The following is a 17,876-nucleotide window of genomic DNA, read 5'->3' on the forward strand; positions in this document are numbered from 1 at the left end:
GACTCTCTTTTACATCACCCCCCCCCCCCCCCACCACCATTAGAGCATGGACTCCCACATGTCAACTAGGCTTTGAAGGGTGGGCCCCCAATACAACTTATAAATGGACCGTTGATATATTATGTCTGTCTTCTACCTGTGTAAATAATTTCACAAACCAATGATGAACCTCCCATAATAGGTAATTAGGTTTTAAGGAAAATATTTGACTTCTTGGGCCTGAGTTAAACCTTTTGGGATAAACAGTTGAAGTATAAAGGCTTTAGTGTCTCATTTAAAGTATGTTGCAGTTTTTCCTCTTTAACATTACCTACACCTTTCATCATACTTGGTTACAGCTTCTTGTTCAGTCATAAAAACCTTGTGCTATAACAATAAAAGAAAATGTGTTTCACCTTTCTCCATGTGTGATTGATAAGAAACATTAAGTATCATTTGGAAATATGTATTTACAACATGTCTTCATAGTTGTTCATGCAAGAAATCATACATTTTAATTTTGAATCATTAATGCCAGATTTAACCAGAAATGTTGTATGATTTCCATTTCAATGTTTATTATTTATGATTTGTGATTAACACGCGCACAGCATAAATTCAATTAGTAAGTCGTATGATTGGAAGTAAGTTCACTGGTTTTTGTCCAGAAGATGTCGCTAGGGCTCTAAACATAAAGTAAGGGCCTTCTATGCGACAACGATGCAAGTGCCAACATCATCCCTAGGTGCACCGCGCATGCGCATGGCTAATTCTTCTCTAGAATTCCGGGGTGGAGAGAAAACGGACGAATACCTTGAGAAAAAGGACCCTGGAGTTATATTTATTCCACAGCTACGCTGTTAAAAAATAATGTGGTGAGTGGCTATATCAATGTCCATGAATGCCGTATATTTTTGACCCTGTGCAGGTGACTTGGTGTGTTTCTTTGTGATGTGCTGGTGTCTGTCTAGATTTGACGTTTCAATGAAAGGCAGGGCTCTGCTATGGGCTAGCCTATAGCCTATAGCTGTAGACCTACACACCTACCTATAATCCCCCCAGATGTGTGTATCATGTTACAATGTGAAGCATTGAATGGTCGGTGAGTGCTAGATATTCGCTGTGATAGCGGACATTGTGTCACCCATTGTGTTAGTGCTGTCAGGGTTGGCTTTTGTGTGGTTTTGTGTGATTAGTTGCGTTATTTGGGCTGTGAAAGCTAGCCGCTAGCGCCACACAAAAGCACAGATCCCTGGCTGTGAAGCCAGCATTGCATGTCAGAATATAAATATAATTACTAATAATTAGCAAAAGTTCTGCTGAACAGGCGTTATTTGTTCCTATATATTACACTATAATTTGTAACTTGACTTTATTCAGCATTAGTATTGTTTCTAAAAGCATTATATATGGTTTATATTGTTTCTCTATTTCTGCCTTTATTCTGACAGTATTTCAAGGGACTATCTTTGAGTCTTAGTCATACACAATAATAATGCATTTGTAGTCCCATAGCAGCTTTTAAGTCATACAAAAGAAATGTTCATGCTGCCAACACTTATTCAATGAAAATAGAAAAATGAAACGCCCCAAGGTGTGAGGATTGTATAGTCACTACCGGTATAAGTCACATGGACCATTCCAGAGGAAGGGTTATGATCTGGGCATGCTCACTGTTGTGTGACAGGCAGAATCTGCACACATGGACCTGCAATACTGCGATAAAAAATTGAAACAGTGTCAACTTCGGTTTTCTGGCAGTGGCTATTAAAAAATGAGTGAGACTACTCTCGGCCCAAAATTTGATACAAATTCAAATATTGTCCAATTCAATGTTTGTTCAAGTGAAAAAAACATATTTCTAAAATGTGATTAAAAGGAATTATTATGGACGATATGGACATAAGAACTTCTAAGTTATACAAAGCATGCCCAAGTCAAAACTTGGCGCTCAATAGATGTGTTTCTCTAAATAGATATATTAGTGGATGCTTTAACCAAATCAACCTACATAAGTTTGAAAGCATGTTGTTAGCATTAGGTTGCTGCAGCGGGACTCTTGTACTCTGGCCGTGTTCAGGCTGTACTCTACCAGTTGCTTAGTCACTGTGTTGCCTTTTGCATAATTGGGATCTTTGTAGTCTATGATTTGCCTAGAATAGGAAAAGCCTCCGAGTCACTAGAAACAAGTGAACACATTTAGCTGAGGTGTCCTCAGCTCTCTCACAGGGGAACAAAGGAAAGCCCTCAAGATATCGACAGAAGGAGCTAGATCAGCATGTGACAGGTATTGTTTTGAAGTGGAAACAGTTAAAATGCTACTAGCCTAATAAATAATAAGAAAGGTTGATACTGCTAGAGCTGACCCCCCCCCCCCAATCACACAAACCCACAACCACTCTGCACTCTCCTTTCCGGTTTCCATGGTAGCCAATTGTCAAACCAGAACATTTATTGCATTGGAGGATTGTCCCTTTGAGGTCACTGTGCGCCCTATCTATCTACAGAGTCAATGGAACAGGTTAGATTATGTAAGTCAGGCTGGTAATTAAAGATTATCCTTTGTCGCATTGGTCCCAACTAAGGCTTCATTTGCTGAATGGTGTTCCATGGCAACACAAGCTTCCTAACACACTCTAGTAAAGAAGTGCTTGTTGTAAGGTTGCATTTGCCTTTCCACAAATTAATCATTCCCTGTGGATGAACAGCATGTATGCCTCTTTGCTAAGATTAGCTTCAGGTAAGATTTATATTTAGGGGATGCTTTTATCCCAATCGATTAACTGTGAATACAGAAACGTCTTGAAGGAGCAGGTAGGGGTTAGATGTCCTACAGGTAGGGTGCATTGGGATCAAACCAAGGACCGCTTGACCAGGACATGAACACTTTCCACTAGGGCCCGACCGATTTATCGGCCTGCCGATTTAATCGGCCGATTATAGCCTTTTTGAAAATAATCGGCATCGGCCAAAAAGACGCAGATTACAACCGATTTATTTATTTATTTATTTATTTATTTATTTATTTTTAAATGTTATTGCGATTAGTATCCTGCAGATTGCGCTCCTACTCGCCTTGCTAACTAACAACTTTAGCTGGAGTAAAAAAGAGGAGATTGAATTTTACCATACAACATGAAAGCACGCTCGCTCAGGCAGCTGCGCGCTCACCTCACCAATGTACACAAGATGCGTTGTTTGAGCATGTTGTGCCTGTTTGTCTTTAGGTCCCAGCCATGTTAATTTGTTATACTGTAGACTCTAACGGTGAGACCATACTGCTCAGCACGCACGTGTTAGTCACTGCTCACGAGCGCAGCACATTGGGAGTTAGTTATTTATTTTACATTTTACATTACACTCATTTTTGACTGTAAATGTATTCTAAAACACTCAAAGGTTCTGCATTCAATTCACATATTCGTCAAAAGTGTTTAAAGTATATTTAAGGTATCAAAAACTACGTTTTATATGTTTTTTTTTTTTTTTTTTTTTTTTTTAATCGGCCGATTAAATCGTAATCGTAATTTTTCTCTGAAAATAATCGGCATCGGCATCGGCACTCAAAAATCAATATCGGTCGGGCCCTACTTTCCACACTCTCCTGCCCCTCATTGGAAACATTCGTTTAAGAGGTGATCAAAATCCCAAAGATGTATCGTTTCAAATAAAACCCGGAAATCATAATCCATCTATATAAATGATGATTATAATCTTATGGTTTAACCCTCATATCCATAATCATACTTGATTAGGAACAAAAACCAGTCAGTGTATCTGGGATGAAAGAGGATGAATCATCCCAGATGATTCTGGGATGATTCTCTTATTGCTCCTCTGCCACGCAATGCAGGACATGCAAACATAAGGAATATGGAAATGGGATGGCCTTTTTTCTCACCTCAGCTCATTTAATGTAAACCCATCATATGCTCAACAAATGAGCCTAACAAGCATGACAAACATTGGACTTATGTAGCAGTAAGTATGGTTTGGGTTTCTGGGAGACTGTACGCTTGAAGGATATGATTTGAACTCCTGTCGTTGTTGACCTTGTCTTTCCATGTCACCATATTTTATCTTATAGTTATATTTTACATATGTCTAAATATCTTATTTTTTTACTGGACGTCTTGTTCAATTATTTAAAATATTTCCCATTTGTATGAACGACCTATAAAATATCACAAATCCCTTGCATTGGAACATCCTTCTGATTTGATTCTGATTCTGATTGGTCCAGGAATCTCCAAAGCAGACCCCGGGACAGGATATGGACCTCTAGGCTATAAGACAAGTCCTCTTCTGTCCCTCGCCGCCTCTCTGAAGCAACCATCTCTGCCACCAGCCCAGAGGTTGTTTGACTCAGACTCTTCCCCACAGGGAAGTAGGAGGGAGCCAGTCAACCCTCCCAGGTGTTCTCCAGACACACAAGCTACATTGCTGCCGTTCCCTTAGCCCCACTTTATCCATCATCCAGCCACAGACACCCGGTTTCTAAGCTTGTTAGCTCATCAGTACAGCACGAAGGCCCAATCCCAACCCCCTATTGCCCACTGGTAGAGATACCAAGCCAACTATTGTAGCTGAACTCTACTCTTGCTATTATTTTCTCACTGCTTACTGGAGCATTGCAGGTAAGCTAGCCAGCAGCCAGGCCAGTCGTCCTGTAATTGGTGAGCTACTAATCGAGGCAGTTGGGATAGGCATACAGACTGAGGGAGGTGGTGGGCTCAGCATGGAGGCCAACATGGAGAGCTGTCTAAACCAGGTTCTGCAGAAGGATGTTGGGCGCAGACTGCAAGTGGGCCAGGAGATCATTGACTACATCTCCGACAAGGACAAGTCCAGCGACCTGGAGCATGATCAGACCAACCTGGACAAGTTGGTGGACGGCATCGCCACCTCCTGGGTTAACTCAAGCAACTTCAAGGTAAGAACCTTGGAGAAATGTTTAAAAAGTAATAATCATTGTTGCATTTTATAAAGTAGCGTTGCAGTCGAAAGTAGGAGACAACGTCACTGTTTTTTTGTTGTTGCACGTAGTCCTTTAGTCCTGAATGGGCTAAAGAGTTTGATGTTGAGATCATTGACTTTGACTGCCAGTTCCAAATATGAGACCTACAATATGAGACCTAACTATGGTGGGAGACTGCACAAACTTTGTATTGGTTTTTTATTATTGTTGTTATTTTATCATTTTGTTATTACGTTTCTAAGTATTTACTGTGTCATTGGGAACGTTGTGTCCTTGTGTCACCACAAACTAGGTTGGATGGGATAAAGCTGAAATGTTTTAAGTTGAAGTATTAGAAAGCATTTAAATGCCATGCGTGTGCTAATACTGTCTGGACCAATGTCTATTTCCTGCACTGAACTCAAATTCATCTTATTCATAGTTTTCTACTGTGAAGAGGAAAAGAAAAGCCTATATGTGCATTACTTCCTCCAAGTCTTTCACTCTCTCCCCTTTTTATTGGACCTCAAATCTCTTCCTTCCTTTCATTATTTATCTCTCTGTCTCCTTCTATCTCAGTCTTATTCACTCTCTCTCTCCCTTTCTGTCCGTCTCTCCCTCTTTGTTCTGTCTGTCTGCCTGTCTGTCTGTCTGTCTGTCTGTCTGTCTGTTTTAGGGCTGGGCGATTAATCGAATTTTGATCGCGATTTTTTTTGAGCTGAGCGCTTTTTATTATAGAAAGGGCAGAACAGCTGGATACATAACTATATATCATTTTAGATTTGAACATTTTATTTTTTCTCTTTTTAAGGCGAAATTTCAAAGTAAAAAATAAATAATCAGAGACATTCAGAATAAATACAACACAGGGCTCCAGACTAACTTTTTGCGTTGGTTGCACTGGTGGTGCGGCAAATTTTTTTTGTGCACCAGCACAAAAGTTAGGTGCACCAAATTTGTCATTGCGTTGCTTTTAACGCCATTAGGTCACCTTTTTATCACTCTCCATAACTTTCATATAATGTGAATGATTTTTGAACAAGAATAAAGGTGCGTTGCAGGCAACCCGTAACCCGTGTTTTCACAACCTTCTACCCGTGAAAATTCCCTGGAACGGCAGACAAACCCGCAACTCACTACCCGTGAACTCGTATCAGATCGATTCACTCCCAGTTCCAGCTCGTAACTTACGGGCTAAAAAGTGTCCCTGGTGTAGAGAATTGTGAGGTGTAGAGAATTGTTTGTCTTTATTTGAAGCACAATTATATATACAAATAAAAATAAAGTGTTTCAAGTTTTTCACTGAGATGAAATGGAACGTTTCAAACTAAGAAATGAAGCAAAATAAAACATTTCCAAATAAAAGGGCTTGAATAACTACTCTCAGTAGTAGGGCAGGTTGGAACTGTAGGCTTAGTTTTTTTTAATGAAAAAATATGTTTTTACCTCGCTTAATTTTCCCCCTTCTTTGTCGCGGTTTTTTTCTTTATCCGTTTCAGTTACTCTGGCGCTCAGGTCGTTTGCAAGGAGTGAACAGGACCAGAGCCAATCAGAGAAAAAGAACTGACCAAGATCTTTCTCTTATTGGTTTAGACCATGATATGATCCTACCATGACCTAACATGAGTGTGAGTTTGATTACAGGAGAACACAGAGGGATGATGCAATTGCGAAGGAAATTTATTTTTTCACCCGGGCAGCGTCAGGTACCAGTGCGACCTATAAAAAATATTAGTCGCACCCTTAAATATTTTGGTCGAATGTGCGACCAAATTGGCCGCACTCTGGAACCCTGACACATGTTTTCAAACTCAAAATTATTATTATTTTTCCCATGATCGAGCAGGCTTAGTCTGTCTGTCCTTCCCCTCAGACCCTCCCTCCTCTGGCGACCTCAGGGGTTCCCCCTTTCTGGGTCATTCAGTCACAGCGGGCTATGATGTTGCCTGTTTTCAAGTGGCTCTGAACTAAACCGGGCAGAACAAACAAACAAACACACAAACAAATAAATACAGCAATAGAATTTCTGAAACACAGTGCCACTCAATGTGGTCGGGTGGACTTCACAGAGTGTATTAATGCGGAGTGAACAGGGCCTTAAGAGCATGCCAGGATTCACCCAGCACCTAACGTGGATAGTATTTAGTACTAGTGAGGGGGAGTGGGGGAATTGGGTTGGATTTAACCTCCATAAACTGAGGCGCTTTGTGAGGAGGCATGGTCTTCTCCTGAGAATGTTGTCTTTTGTTCAGTAAGAAAACCAAGCTCATTCTGCTCTCACTGTAGTTAATTGACCTGTCAAGTTTACAAGTTGGCTGAATTCATGTGCTAAAGAAGATTTGCACGAAACACACGGAAATGATACTGTGCTGACAATGAAATATAGTTAGCTATGTTCTGAAGAGCTACATTTCATCATGTGATCATAACATGTCACAGGGCTACTATTACCACAATGTGGCTCTGAATCCACAAGACCACATGGTGTTATACCTGAAGCGGCCATAAATGTAATTAATTACAGATTAATTTTAATTATTAAAATTGTGCTACAAATGTGTGGGCAAGCATATGCTTTCCTGAAAAAGCCTGCTTGGTGCTCTCGTTGAGTTGGGACATGTTATGATTCATTAGTTCTGAGTCAGGCCGGTCCACACTGACACGTTAATGTATTTCTCTCTGTCTCTGTCTGTCCGATAACTACTTTCTGGCCCTCCTCAGTCGTTCCAGCTATAATGAAGATTGATCAATATCCACATTATATCGTCCTATTGTATTGTTTTTGTTTCACACTTTCACTATTTTGAGTTGATGTTGGTTGAATGATGTGAGTGTTGTGATGTCTGAATGTGGGATGCTGGTATACCTTAACAGGTAGCATAAGGTTTAAAGGCTGCAGTCTCAATCTCAACACTGATTAGACAGCTGTTGCGGCCTCCTTGCAGACAAACAGTGTTGTATTTTCAGCAAAAAGCAGCAGAGGCCATGTAAACACTCAACACTACCTTTAGAATTGATCAGTCATAGTGGGAGCAATTACAGTCTTAATGCAACAGCTACATCAATGTACTGTACTTACAAATCTGTGTCAGTGTTTGTGTGCGTGTGTGTGTTTGTGTGTGCAAAGGGATGTAGCTTTAGTGAGGTCCTCACTGTGCCTCATCAATTGGAAAAGCTAGCGGTTCAGGCGCCTCTTCCCTATTGGCTTGGTTGAAGTTGAGTTTAGGATGTGTAGTAGTATTGCTGGCAAAGCAAGGTACAATCATAACACTAGCTGGGGGTAAATACGGGGTGACATTATGAAAACATGCTACCAAGTGCTGTAGCACTTGGATTCACCTGGCTGCTGGCCATCTCAGCCTCCAGGAACATTTAAGTGCAATCCCTGCCAGAGAGTTTTTGGAAACACTCTCATTCTATTGTTGATTGTATTCGATTGATGTTGTTACTCTGTGTGTGTGTGTGTGTGTGTGTGTGTGTGTGTGTGTGTGTGTGTGTGTGTGTGTGTGTGTGTGTGTGTGTGTGTGTGTGTGTGTGTGTGTGTGTGTGTGTGTGTGTGTGTGTGTGTGTGTGTGTGTGTGAGAGAGAGTGTGTGAGTGCGTCTCTTTCTCTCCGTCTACCCATGTCACTTGTCAGTGGCGTGCACAGAAGTTTTGGGGCGCAGTTGCTCAGTGAAAAATAAGGACACTTTGTGCGGTATTACGTCCCCTAAGTGGGCTAGGGGCAGTGTTGGGCAAGTTACTTTAAATTAGTAACTTAGTTACAGTTACTAGTTACTTCTTTCAAAAGTAACTCAGTTACTTTAAGTTACTCGATACTTTCAAGGTAACTAGTTACTAGGGAAAGTAACTTTTTTTCTTTCTAAATTATCTTATTAATGTGTTGCCTCCCTAACTGGATAGCTAGGGACCACAAGCGCAATGCGCCACCTAGTGACCTGAACGTGCCATAGCAGTGTAGTAGTGGGAGTGCAAATGAATGAAATATTTCCATTGTTTCCAACTGTTTCCAACCCTCTACAAATGCAAACACATTATTTTGGGGTTGATGTGGCATAGTGTTCGACAAAACAAAGGTAAAATTTGATCATTGTACCCAGTAGCACTACGATGAAGCAGTGGATCAACAAAGCACAACATACAGTATGTTTTTAAACTTTTGATAGGCATATTTATTGTAGCCATTGAAACAGGTACAAAGTATAGGTTTGGCAGTGCAAAAATGTAACTGTGCCTCAGAACATTTAGCAACTGTAGGAATCAATAATAGTGCAAAACTGATACAATAGATGTAAACAATGTAAACACAGTGAGGTTTATCCGTTCTTTGGAACTTTAACTCAAAACTGCTAAATAACTGGAGACCTCATCATCAATAATGATGGGCAAACTTAAAAGTATTTTCAGCCTCACAAAGAGAAACTAAATAAATAAAAAGTACTTTCAGCCTCACAAACATAGTTAATGTTTAACAAAAATAATATTTCCTCCACTCTGGCCGTTTAGATAAATAAAACAACTGATTAAATCAATAATGGTGAAAAAGTGCTTTAGTAGTCTATGTTAGTATGTCTATTTCTATATCAGTCTTTGTCCATACATCTCCATCATCAGTCTGTCTGTCACACACACACACACACACACACACACACACACACACACACACACACACACACACACACACACACACACACGGAAATCATTCATCAACATTCCTAGCCCTCAAACCAATGATTGTACCTCAAGAGGAGAAGCTTCTCAAACTTGTGATCTGACAGCCTGTTCCTCTTTGGAGAGAGAATCAGGCTTCCCAGGCTAAAGAGTCTTTCCACTGGAGCACTGGAGGGAGTGGCTGCATTAAGTTTAAGACACAGTTTCTTTATCATCGGAAATTGATTCAGAGTGTCTATCCCGGTTGCTCCTGATTTGAGGTACTCGGCTACTTCAGCTTCAGCAGTGGAATAGGTGTCCTCCTCATTCTCTGCAAAGGAAAATAACTCATCCTCTTTGTTAAATCCCGGGCGCTGTGTTGTCTTGATGGCGCTGGTACCTGGTTGTTGCTGCTCTTGCTCAGGGAGAAGTTTTCTGCACTCAGCCAGCAGAGTTGCCTTTGCCAGGTCCTTCCGCTCCTGGTCATGCAACCAACGAAGCTTGAATTTTGGTAGTGTGACAGCAGCCAGGACAGCATCTTCACTTCCAAGGACACGTGCAAACCTTGTTTTGACTGCCTGTAATGACGCATACCAAGAGTGCAAAAAAAACATTATGGCATGAGATAGGGGTGCAACGGATCACAAAACTCACGTTAATAAACATGTCCGCGTCCGATTCCGGTTTCCGTTTCAATGGGATTTACGGAACGCCGAATACAACACAACAGAAACTGTATTTCGCTACGATGCTAGATGCTGTTAATACCGGAATTGTCCTTTAAACATGCGCTGATCACGTGAACGCAACCGTGAGGGTTGATCCGTACGGATCACGGGAATCCCGTGAACCGTTGCACAACTAGCAGGAGACAGTAGTCATTGTTTCAAAAACAAATGCATTAAACTTTAACAGCATCGTTTTATATAGAATGTATTTTAATTTGTGTAGGCCTAGCCTATATGTTGTATTTATTGAGATAAAAGTATCTCAAACAGTAATAGCATTCACACATAAGACTTAACAGCACACTATGAATAAAAATGCAATTGAGCTATTCATTTAAAGAAAGATAAACGCAAAAGAAAATAACATCTCTTACCTGGACAACTGCATCTGGTAGCCCAACAAGGATTTGCAGACCATTTTTAATTTCCAGAGTCTTGGTCATCAGTGATTCCAGTGTGGGTAGGAGTGTGCTGTAAAAACAATTCTCTTCTCCTTGAAGAATGTCCAGCGCCACTGTAAGTGGTTGCATGACAGCACAGTACTCCCTGATACACTGATATTCCCTTTCACTGAAACATTTCAACTGTAGTTTGCAGCACATCCCTAATGGAAACAAAAGTCGTCTCATCCTCCCCATCTTCAGAGTCGTCCGACTAAGGTGTTGGCTGATACACTTGAAAGGCCTTGACGAAATTTGAACCGTTATCTGTTACAGTTGCTGTGATTTTGAAGGATAGGCCATGGGATGAGTTTATGTTATCAAGCTCACTTGCAATAGTGTCATACGTATGTCGACCCTTAAACCTCCGGCATGCCAGCGCTGCTTTCTCTCGTCGCATGTTGTGTGGATATATCCAGTGTGCGGTTACACCAATAAAACTTTTGTTATGCGCGGTCCATATATCTGCTGTTGTGGAGACCCCGATTTAGGGTCGTTTTAGACGCAGAGACGTAAGCACGTAATTTACACAAGGGACTTGTTTTAATTAAAGTTGTTTTAATAAGAAGTTTTGATTTACGGTTCCTTTAAGGTTCCTTAAGGATTGCGCGTGTTGCAAGGGGATTCTCCGCCAGAACAGTAGGGGGAGCAAAAAACGAATCTGTGGGCGTGGAAGTGGAAATCGCTGGCTTGTTTATATTTATGCACTTCCAGTATTTTCGACGAGAGTAGCAGTAGCTAAGTTTAGGTTAGCGGTCTTTTTCCACACTCTGAACGATGTTAAGGTTGCTGTAAAACCGGAAATGTGAGACTCCTGAAAGGATGTGGTTAGCTGGCCAATCACAGTCTTTGCGAGCTGCGTAGGGCCGTAGTGTTTTAGTCGCATAGTCAGGAATTTTGGGCGACGCACTTAAGCACGTAAGGGGGGATATTTTACTGCGCAAGGGGGGGTTATGTATCTTACGTGCTTACGCCTAAAACAGAGCATATATCGGCCTTAACTCATCAAATGTCTTTTTGAGCTGGGACTCCATGTTAGCATATTCTTCTTCAAGGTAACGGGAAAACGTCTTTCTGCATGGTGCTGGCGCAGCACCGTCTCTCCCTTGCACAGGTATTTTACTAACCAGTGCTCTGAAAGCAAGGGACTCAACCGTTGAGATAGGTTGCATGTCTTCGACAACATACCTGGCAATCAATCGGTTTAGCTGTGTCTGGGTTATAGACTGTGCAACAGGCTTTGTAAAATCAAGCTTTCGTTGTTTGGCTGGAGTGGCTTCTCCTTTAGCGTCGGCGGAGCTGACGTTAGCAGCAGGGCCTTTTTCAACTAGCTTGGTAGATGCGTGTTGTTTCTGAAGATGTTTCATCAGATTAGAATTGCTAGTTTTTGATGTGGCTAGAGTTTTCGAACCTCCACATAGACATGACAGGTCACCAAAATATTCTTTGTGTCTTTTGCCGTCAGAAAGGAAAAATAATGTGCATATTTCCATGAGAGAAATACAACGCCCGGACTTTCGTCGACTGCCGCCATTGTTTTAATTCGTTTACTTGCGCTGCGTCACGTGACTCACGTCCGCTTCACTTCCACCACAGAAACTTTATTCCTGGGTTATGCACGTGAAGTAAGTAACTAGTAACGAGCCTGTTTAAATCGTAGTAACGATAAACGCGTTACTGATTTTGACAAAGTAATTAGTTACAGTGCTCGTTACCGCAAAAGTAACGTAGTTACTGTAACGCGTTACTTAACAACGCGTTAGTTCCAACACTGGCTAGGGGTAAGGGGAGTAACATAGTACCATGTCAAAAACAGTAGGAGTCATGTAGTCCAAGTTAAGGGTGCTTATTGCCAAACTCAATCGCTTGTCTACAGGGAGATCCACGGGCAAAAACAACAAACAAAACGTAGCCTATCCCTGACTAGAAACAAAAGACAACTTTCTAAATTATAGAAAAGTATATGTTCTAATCCTCCCTAGCAACACATAACCATTAGAAAATTGGGAACAAACATAATGGCAGGCTTCCTGGCTCAACACAAACAAAGAATAACAAAAGACTTGCTAAACAGTTGACGGGACAGGGATACCTGGCAGCAGGCGACAGCAGGCAACAGCAGACAGCGGCAGGACTCCAGGTGTGCACAGTCTAGAAGTGGAGCTGAAGGGCTGGAGCCGAGGGTCTCGAGCTAAAGGCAGCATACACAAAAGCACATTAGAACACATGAGAATGAAACATGCAGCATGTGGAACTGCCGGCTGCCTTATTATAGCAGTGTGAGATTTTTTTTTAAAGTGTCATTTTGAAGTGAAGAGTGATCTCTAAAGCAGCATCCTCCTCGGTGCCATGTCTTTAAAGATGTTGATGACCTCACTATGATTGATCTTGATATCTTTTTCTATAGCAAGCAGGAGAAGGTGAGAGAGCCGTTCTTCTCCACACTGACTTCTTAGTTTAGTTTTGATGATTTTCAACTTTGAAAATGATCTCTCCACAGAAGCAGTTGTCACTGGCAATGTTGCATAGATTTTTATCATCTTCACAAAGGCAGGAAAGATGAGCTGGCCACTGTTTTTCCTCAGTATGGCAAAGATTTCTTTGAGGTCTTTTGCAGGAAAGCTGGTGTGGTACACCTGTAGTTCTGTCTTCAGCTGGTCCTCGTCTTCTCCATAGAAATCACAGAGGATGTGGACAGCTTCATTGGCTTCTGCGTTTGGCGTACTTACCAAGTTGGCATGTACCGTTAAGGGGTGGAAGGACTGAATGATTGTAGCAGTGGGACTTCCAGTGTTGAATCTCCTGTTTAGCTCCTCAGTCATATAGCATAGTGAGTCTGTGGAGTCATACTTCAGTAGGGTGTTTTTCACCTTTCTGGATACACTGTTGAGCTTTGTTGTAAACCCACTGGCACTTTCCTTTTCCTCTCCTGACCAGGCACTACAGAAGGTACTGGGATGTTGAGACTCTCTGCCTTCTCTGATGCACATCCAAATATTTCCCCAAACTTCCCCTCAGACCTCATGGTTTGCAATGTGTGAAGTCCACCATCAATTACCTTGTAGGCAGTGGTATGGTGCAAGTGTTCTTCCTGCAGAGAATCTGATGCCACAGCAGTGACTTCGGGCACTGGGGTGGCGATTTTCAGGCAGAGAATAAACATGAAGTTGATGGCATTTTTGTATATCTGAGCATCTCCTCTGGCCAGGTTAGGTGGGTCGCTGTCACTGATGTCATCAAGGAGCTTCAAAATAGCTTTCAGATTTCTCTGAAAGGCCTTCAGTGCTTTCTCCCTGCAAGCCCATCGGGTATCTGACAGCTGCTGGAGCTACATAACACACTCTCCAGGATACAGAGACTGCTGCCATTTCACCAAGGCAGCATGGCGCTTTGGGGAGCCTGTGCAAAAGGCATACAATTTCTCCACAAGGGTGAAAAATGTCACAAAATGCTTGTCGGACTTCGACGCTTCCACTAGGACCAGATTGAGACAGTGCGCCTTTCAGTGCACATACGTAGAGGGCCTTCTCATTGTGTGCACGTATTCTGGCTTGAAGAGCTTTATACATACCACTCATATTGGCTGCTCCATCATATCCTTGGCCATACATGTTCTTCAGTTCTAGGCTGTTCTTCTGCAGAAGCGAGAACACAGTTTTCTCCAGCTCCTGGCCTGTAGTTGTATCAACATTGCAGACCTCAATGAATCTCTCCTTTATTTGCACATGATAAAAATATCGCACTACTAATTACACTTGTTCTTTGTGTGAAACATCAGAGGTTTCATCAAGTAGGATGGAGTACAGCTCAGCCTCTTTCATTTCACTTTGTATCTCCCTCCTGATGTATGTACCAAGTGCTTCAATTATGTCATTTTGACTTCTGTTAGAAAGCAGTGACACCTGGGGCCTTGTCTTGGAGACTTTAACTTTGGCAACTTTTTCCACATGTATATTCAGCACACTGTCATACCGGGAAAACACATCCACCAGTTCAAGGAAGTTTCCACGGTTGTTACTGGAGTTGCTATCATCATGACCTCGTAATGCTTGTCCCTGACCAGCACGATATACTTTAAGATCCATTAATCTTGTCAGGATTTCTCTATTTGTCTGCCTCTCTCGCTCTTTAACTTCCACCCCCTTTACATCTGAAACATCAATTGCAGACTGGAGGTCCTTTTTTTGGAAATTGGTCCATTTAACCATGCTTGTCATGATGTCGTCAGATCAGTCTACTAGCCTACCCAGTGGACTGTAGCAAACGTTGCTCATCTATCCGTCACAAATCTAGGTGGACATGCCCACCTGTGATGTAATAAGGGGCGGATTTCCAAAACAGCTTGTAGCACCACACCTGGTGGCATGCCATGGGACCTCTCTTGTGTAACTCTGCTTTGAGTTTTGGTCTGGATGTTGACTTAGAACATGCTGCCAGACCTATTTTTCTAGTATCTCACTCTCTTACTCATTGTAAAAAGATGCTGCCCTTTTGTTTAGTATGTGTGTGTGTGTGTGTGTGTGTGTGTGTGTGTGTGTGTGTGTGTGTGTGTGTGTGTGTGTGTGTGTGTGTGTGTGTGTGTGTGTGTGTGTGTGTGTGTGTGTGTGTGTGTGTGTGTGTGTGTGGAGCAAAATCTGAAGAAATCTGCTTAACATTCTTTTACAGCTTGCATTAGTACTAAGGGTGTTGTCTACTCAAACACACAAACGTACACACGCACACGCATGCACATGCTTGTCCACAAATGCAAACACATGCAGCACAGTTCTGTCAACAGCAATCTTTTCCTTTTGTTTTTGAAAAGCACGAGATTGCACGGCAATCTCTGGCTAAATCCTGGATAATGTGCTTGCTTACACACACATTGTCCAAGTATCTAGATATTAAAACTGTCTTTAGTATGCTTAACATATGCTGACTCCTGAAAGATCATATAGCTGTCCCCAGTCGGGCGCGCGCTTCCTAGAAGCCGCAGGGATCGCACAGCTGACCACGGCGGTGAGCAGTTCTACTTTTTACCACTCCATAAACAAACCCGCCCCACGATCGCATCATACACCAAACCCCAAACAATATGCAGACACTATGCAGAAACTTGATTACGGGTTAATCTTGCACGTCAGATAAATGCCCGGTGCGGCCTCAATACGGACGCGTGAGGACGCGCCAATAGCCGCGTCATCACACACCTTAAGCTTGAACCTCCTCGTAGAGGCGGGACAAGAAGTCAGCAGTCACATTGTCTTTTCCAGCCTTGTACTGGACAGTGAACTTATACGGCTGCAAAGACAGATACCACCGCGTAATCCGGGCGTTACTGTCCCTCATGCGATGCATCCATTGCAGTGGCCGGTGGTCAGTCTCTAGCACAAACTCTTTCCCCATCAAGTAGTACTTCAGAGTGTCCAGTGCCCACTTGATGGCCAGACACTCCTTCTCTACCGTGGAATACCTGGTCTCTCTGGGGAAGAGTTTGCGACTGATGTATAGGATCAGCCTCCACTGGTCTCCCTCCCCCTGTAACAAGACGGCCCCCAGCCCCAGTCCTGAGGCATCCGTCTGGACAATGAAGGGTAGGTCAAAGTTGGGGCTCTGCAAAACTGGACTGTGACACAGGCTGCCCTTCAGGTCCTGAAAAGCCTGTTCACACTCCTCTGTCCAAACCAGCTTGTTGGCGCTTGATTTGCGAGTGAGGTTGGTCAGCACCACAGCCCTAGCAGAAAAGTTGGGTATGAACCGCCGGTACCACCCCACCAAGCCCAGGAAGGAACGCACTCCCTTCTTGGTTGTGGGTGGCGGGCAGCCTTGGACGGCCTCCACCTTGTTCACCTGAGGTTAAATGTTACCGCCTCCAAGAACATACCCCAGGTAGCAAACCTCAGATCTGGCCAGCTGGCACTTGCTGGCATTGACCACCAGCCCGGCAGCCTTGATCCTCTGGAACACATCAGCCAGGTGGGTCAAATGTTCATCCCATGATGAGCTGTGGATGATCACATCATCGATGTAGGCAGCGGCGTAGCTTTCAGCCCCCCTCAGCACCTGGTCCATCATGCGCTGGAAGGTCGCCGCCGCTCCATGTAACCCGAACGGCATGGTGGTGAAGTGAAATAGCCCGGTTGGAGCCCTGAAGGCGGTTAGCTCCTGGGCCTCTGGCGTTAGCGGCACCTGCCAGTATCCTTTGCACAGGTCCAGTGTGCTAAGATACTGTGCCTTGCCGAGCCGTTCCACCAACTCATCCACCCTCGGCATAGGGTAAGGGTCGAAGGCAGAGATGGCGTTGAGCTTCCTGAAATCCACACAGAAGCGCAGCCCCCCGTCCTTCTTTGGGACGAGCACCACGGGGCTGCACCATTCGCCTCGTGATGGCACGATAACGCCCATCTCCAACATTGACTGGACTTCCTGCTTCAATGCAGGAATCAGCCTTGCAGGGGCCCTCAGTGAAGTCTGGCGGATTGGCCCTGGAGACGTCAGCTTAATGCTGTGGTGTACCAATGTCGTCCGTCCGGGCTCCTCCCGGAACAGACCCCCAGGGACAACCTGCAGGAGCTCCCTCTGCCGCTGGTTGGAAAGGTGCTCCACAGAGGGACGTGAGGCCTCGCCTCCGGCGGTGGGGAAGTACTGCTCCTTCAGTTCCTCCTCGTCCACTCTGCGGGCCCACATCAGGTCGCTGGTGGCTCCCGGTCTGGATATCCACTCCTTGAGCAGGTTAATGTGGAACACCTGCTTCGGCTTCTGCGGGCGGTCCTGTCGTACCAGGTCTTTTGGCCCGCCTGGGCCTGCGCCAGGTTGTCGTGGGCCAGACTGCTCAGCTCAGCTCCAACTCATTTTGAGTACGTAGTCCACGATGTTGGTCGGTGGCTGAGGACTCTCTCCCATCCAGGCCTCTCTCAGGATATTCAGGGGTCCCCTCACCTGACGTCCGTAGAGCAGCTCGAAGGGAGAGTAGCCGGTGGACGCTTGCGGGACTTCTCTGTAAGCAAAGAGAAGATAGGGCAGCCACTGGTCCCCATTATCTCCCGTGTCGCTCACATATTTCCGCAACATTGCCTTGAGCGTTTGGTTGAAGCGCTCAACCATTCCGTCAGTCTGAGGGTGGTAGGGCGTAGTTCTAATGCCC

At 43.7% G+C, this 17,876-nt stretch overlaps 1 protein-coding gene across 1 annotated transcript in view; it reads left to right on the forward strand.

Moving 5' to 3' along the window:
• Positions 1–3: 3 nt before the first annotated feature.
• Positions 4–17,876, forward strand: part of clasp1a (cytoplasmic linker associated protein 1a) — a 219,670-nt gene continuing 201,797 nt past the window's right edge. The window contains exons 1-2 of the mRNA XM_060076665.1: positions 4–854; positions 4,223–4,912. Of these exons, the coding sequence (XP_059932648.1) occupies positions 4,718–4,912 (195 nt within the window). The 5' untranslated portion in view covers positions 4–854; positions 4,223–4,717. The remainder of the gene's footprint in view (positions 855–4,222; positions 4,913–17,876) is intronic.

The sequence above is a fragment of the Gadus macrocephalus genome, chromosome 17, assembly GCF_031168955.1.
Source record: "Gadus macrocephalus chromosome 17, ASM3116895v1".
In the NCBI taxonomy this organism is placed as follows: Eukaryota; Metazoa; Chordata; class Actinopteri; order Gadiformes; family Gadidae; genus Gadus; species Gadus macrocephalus.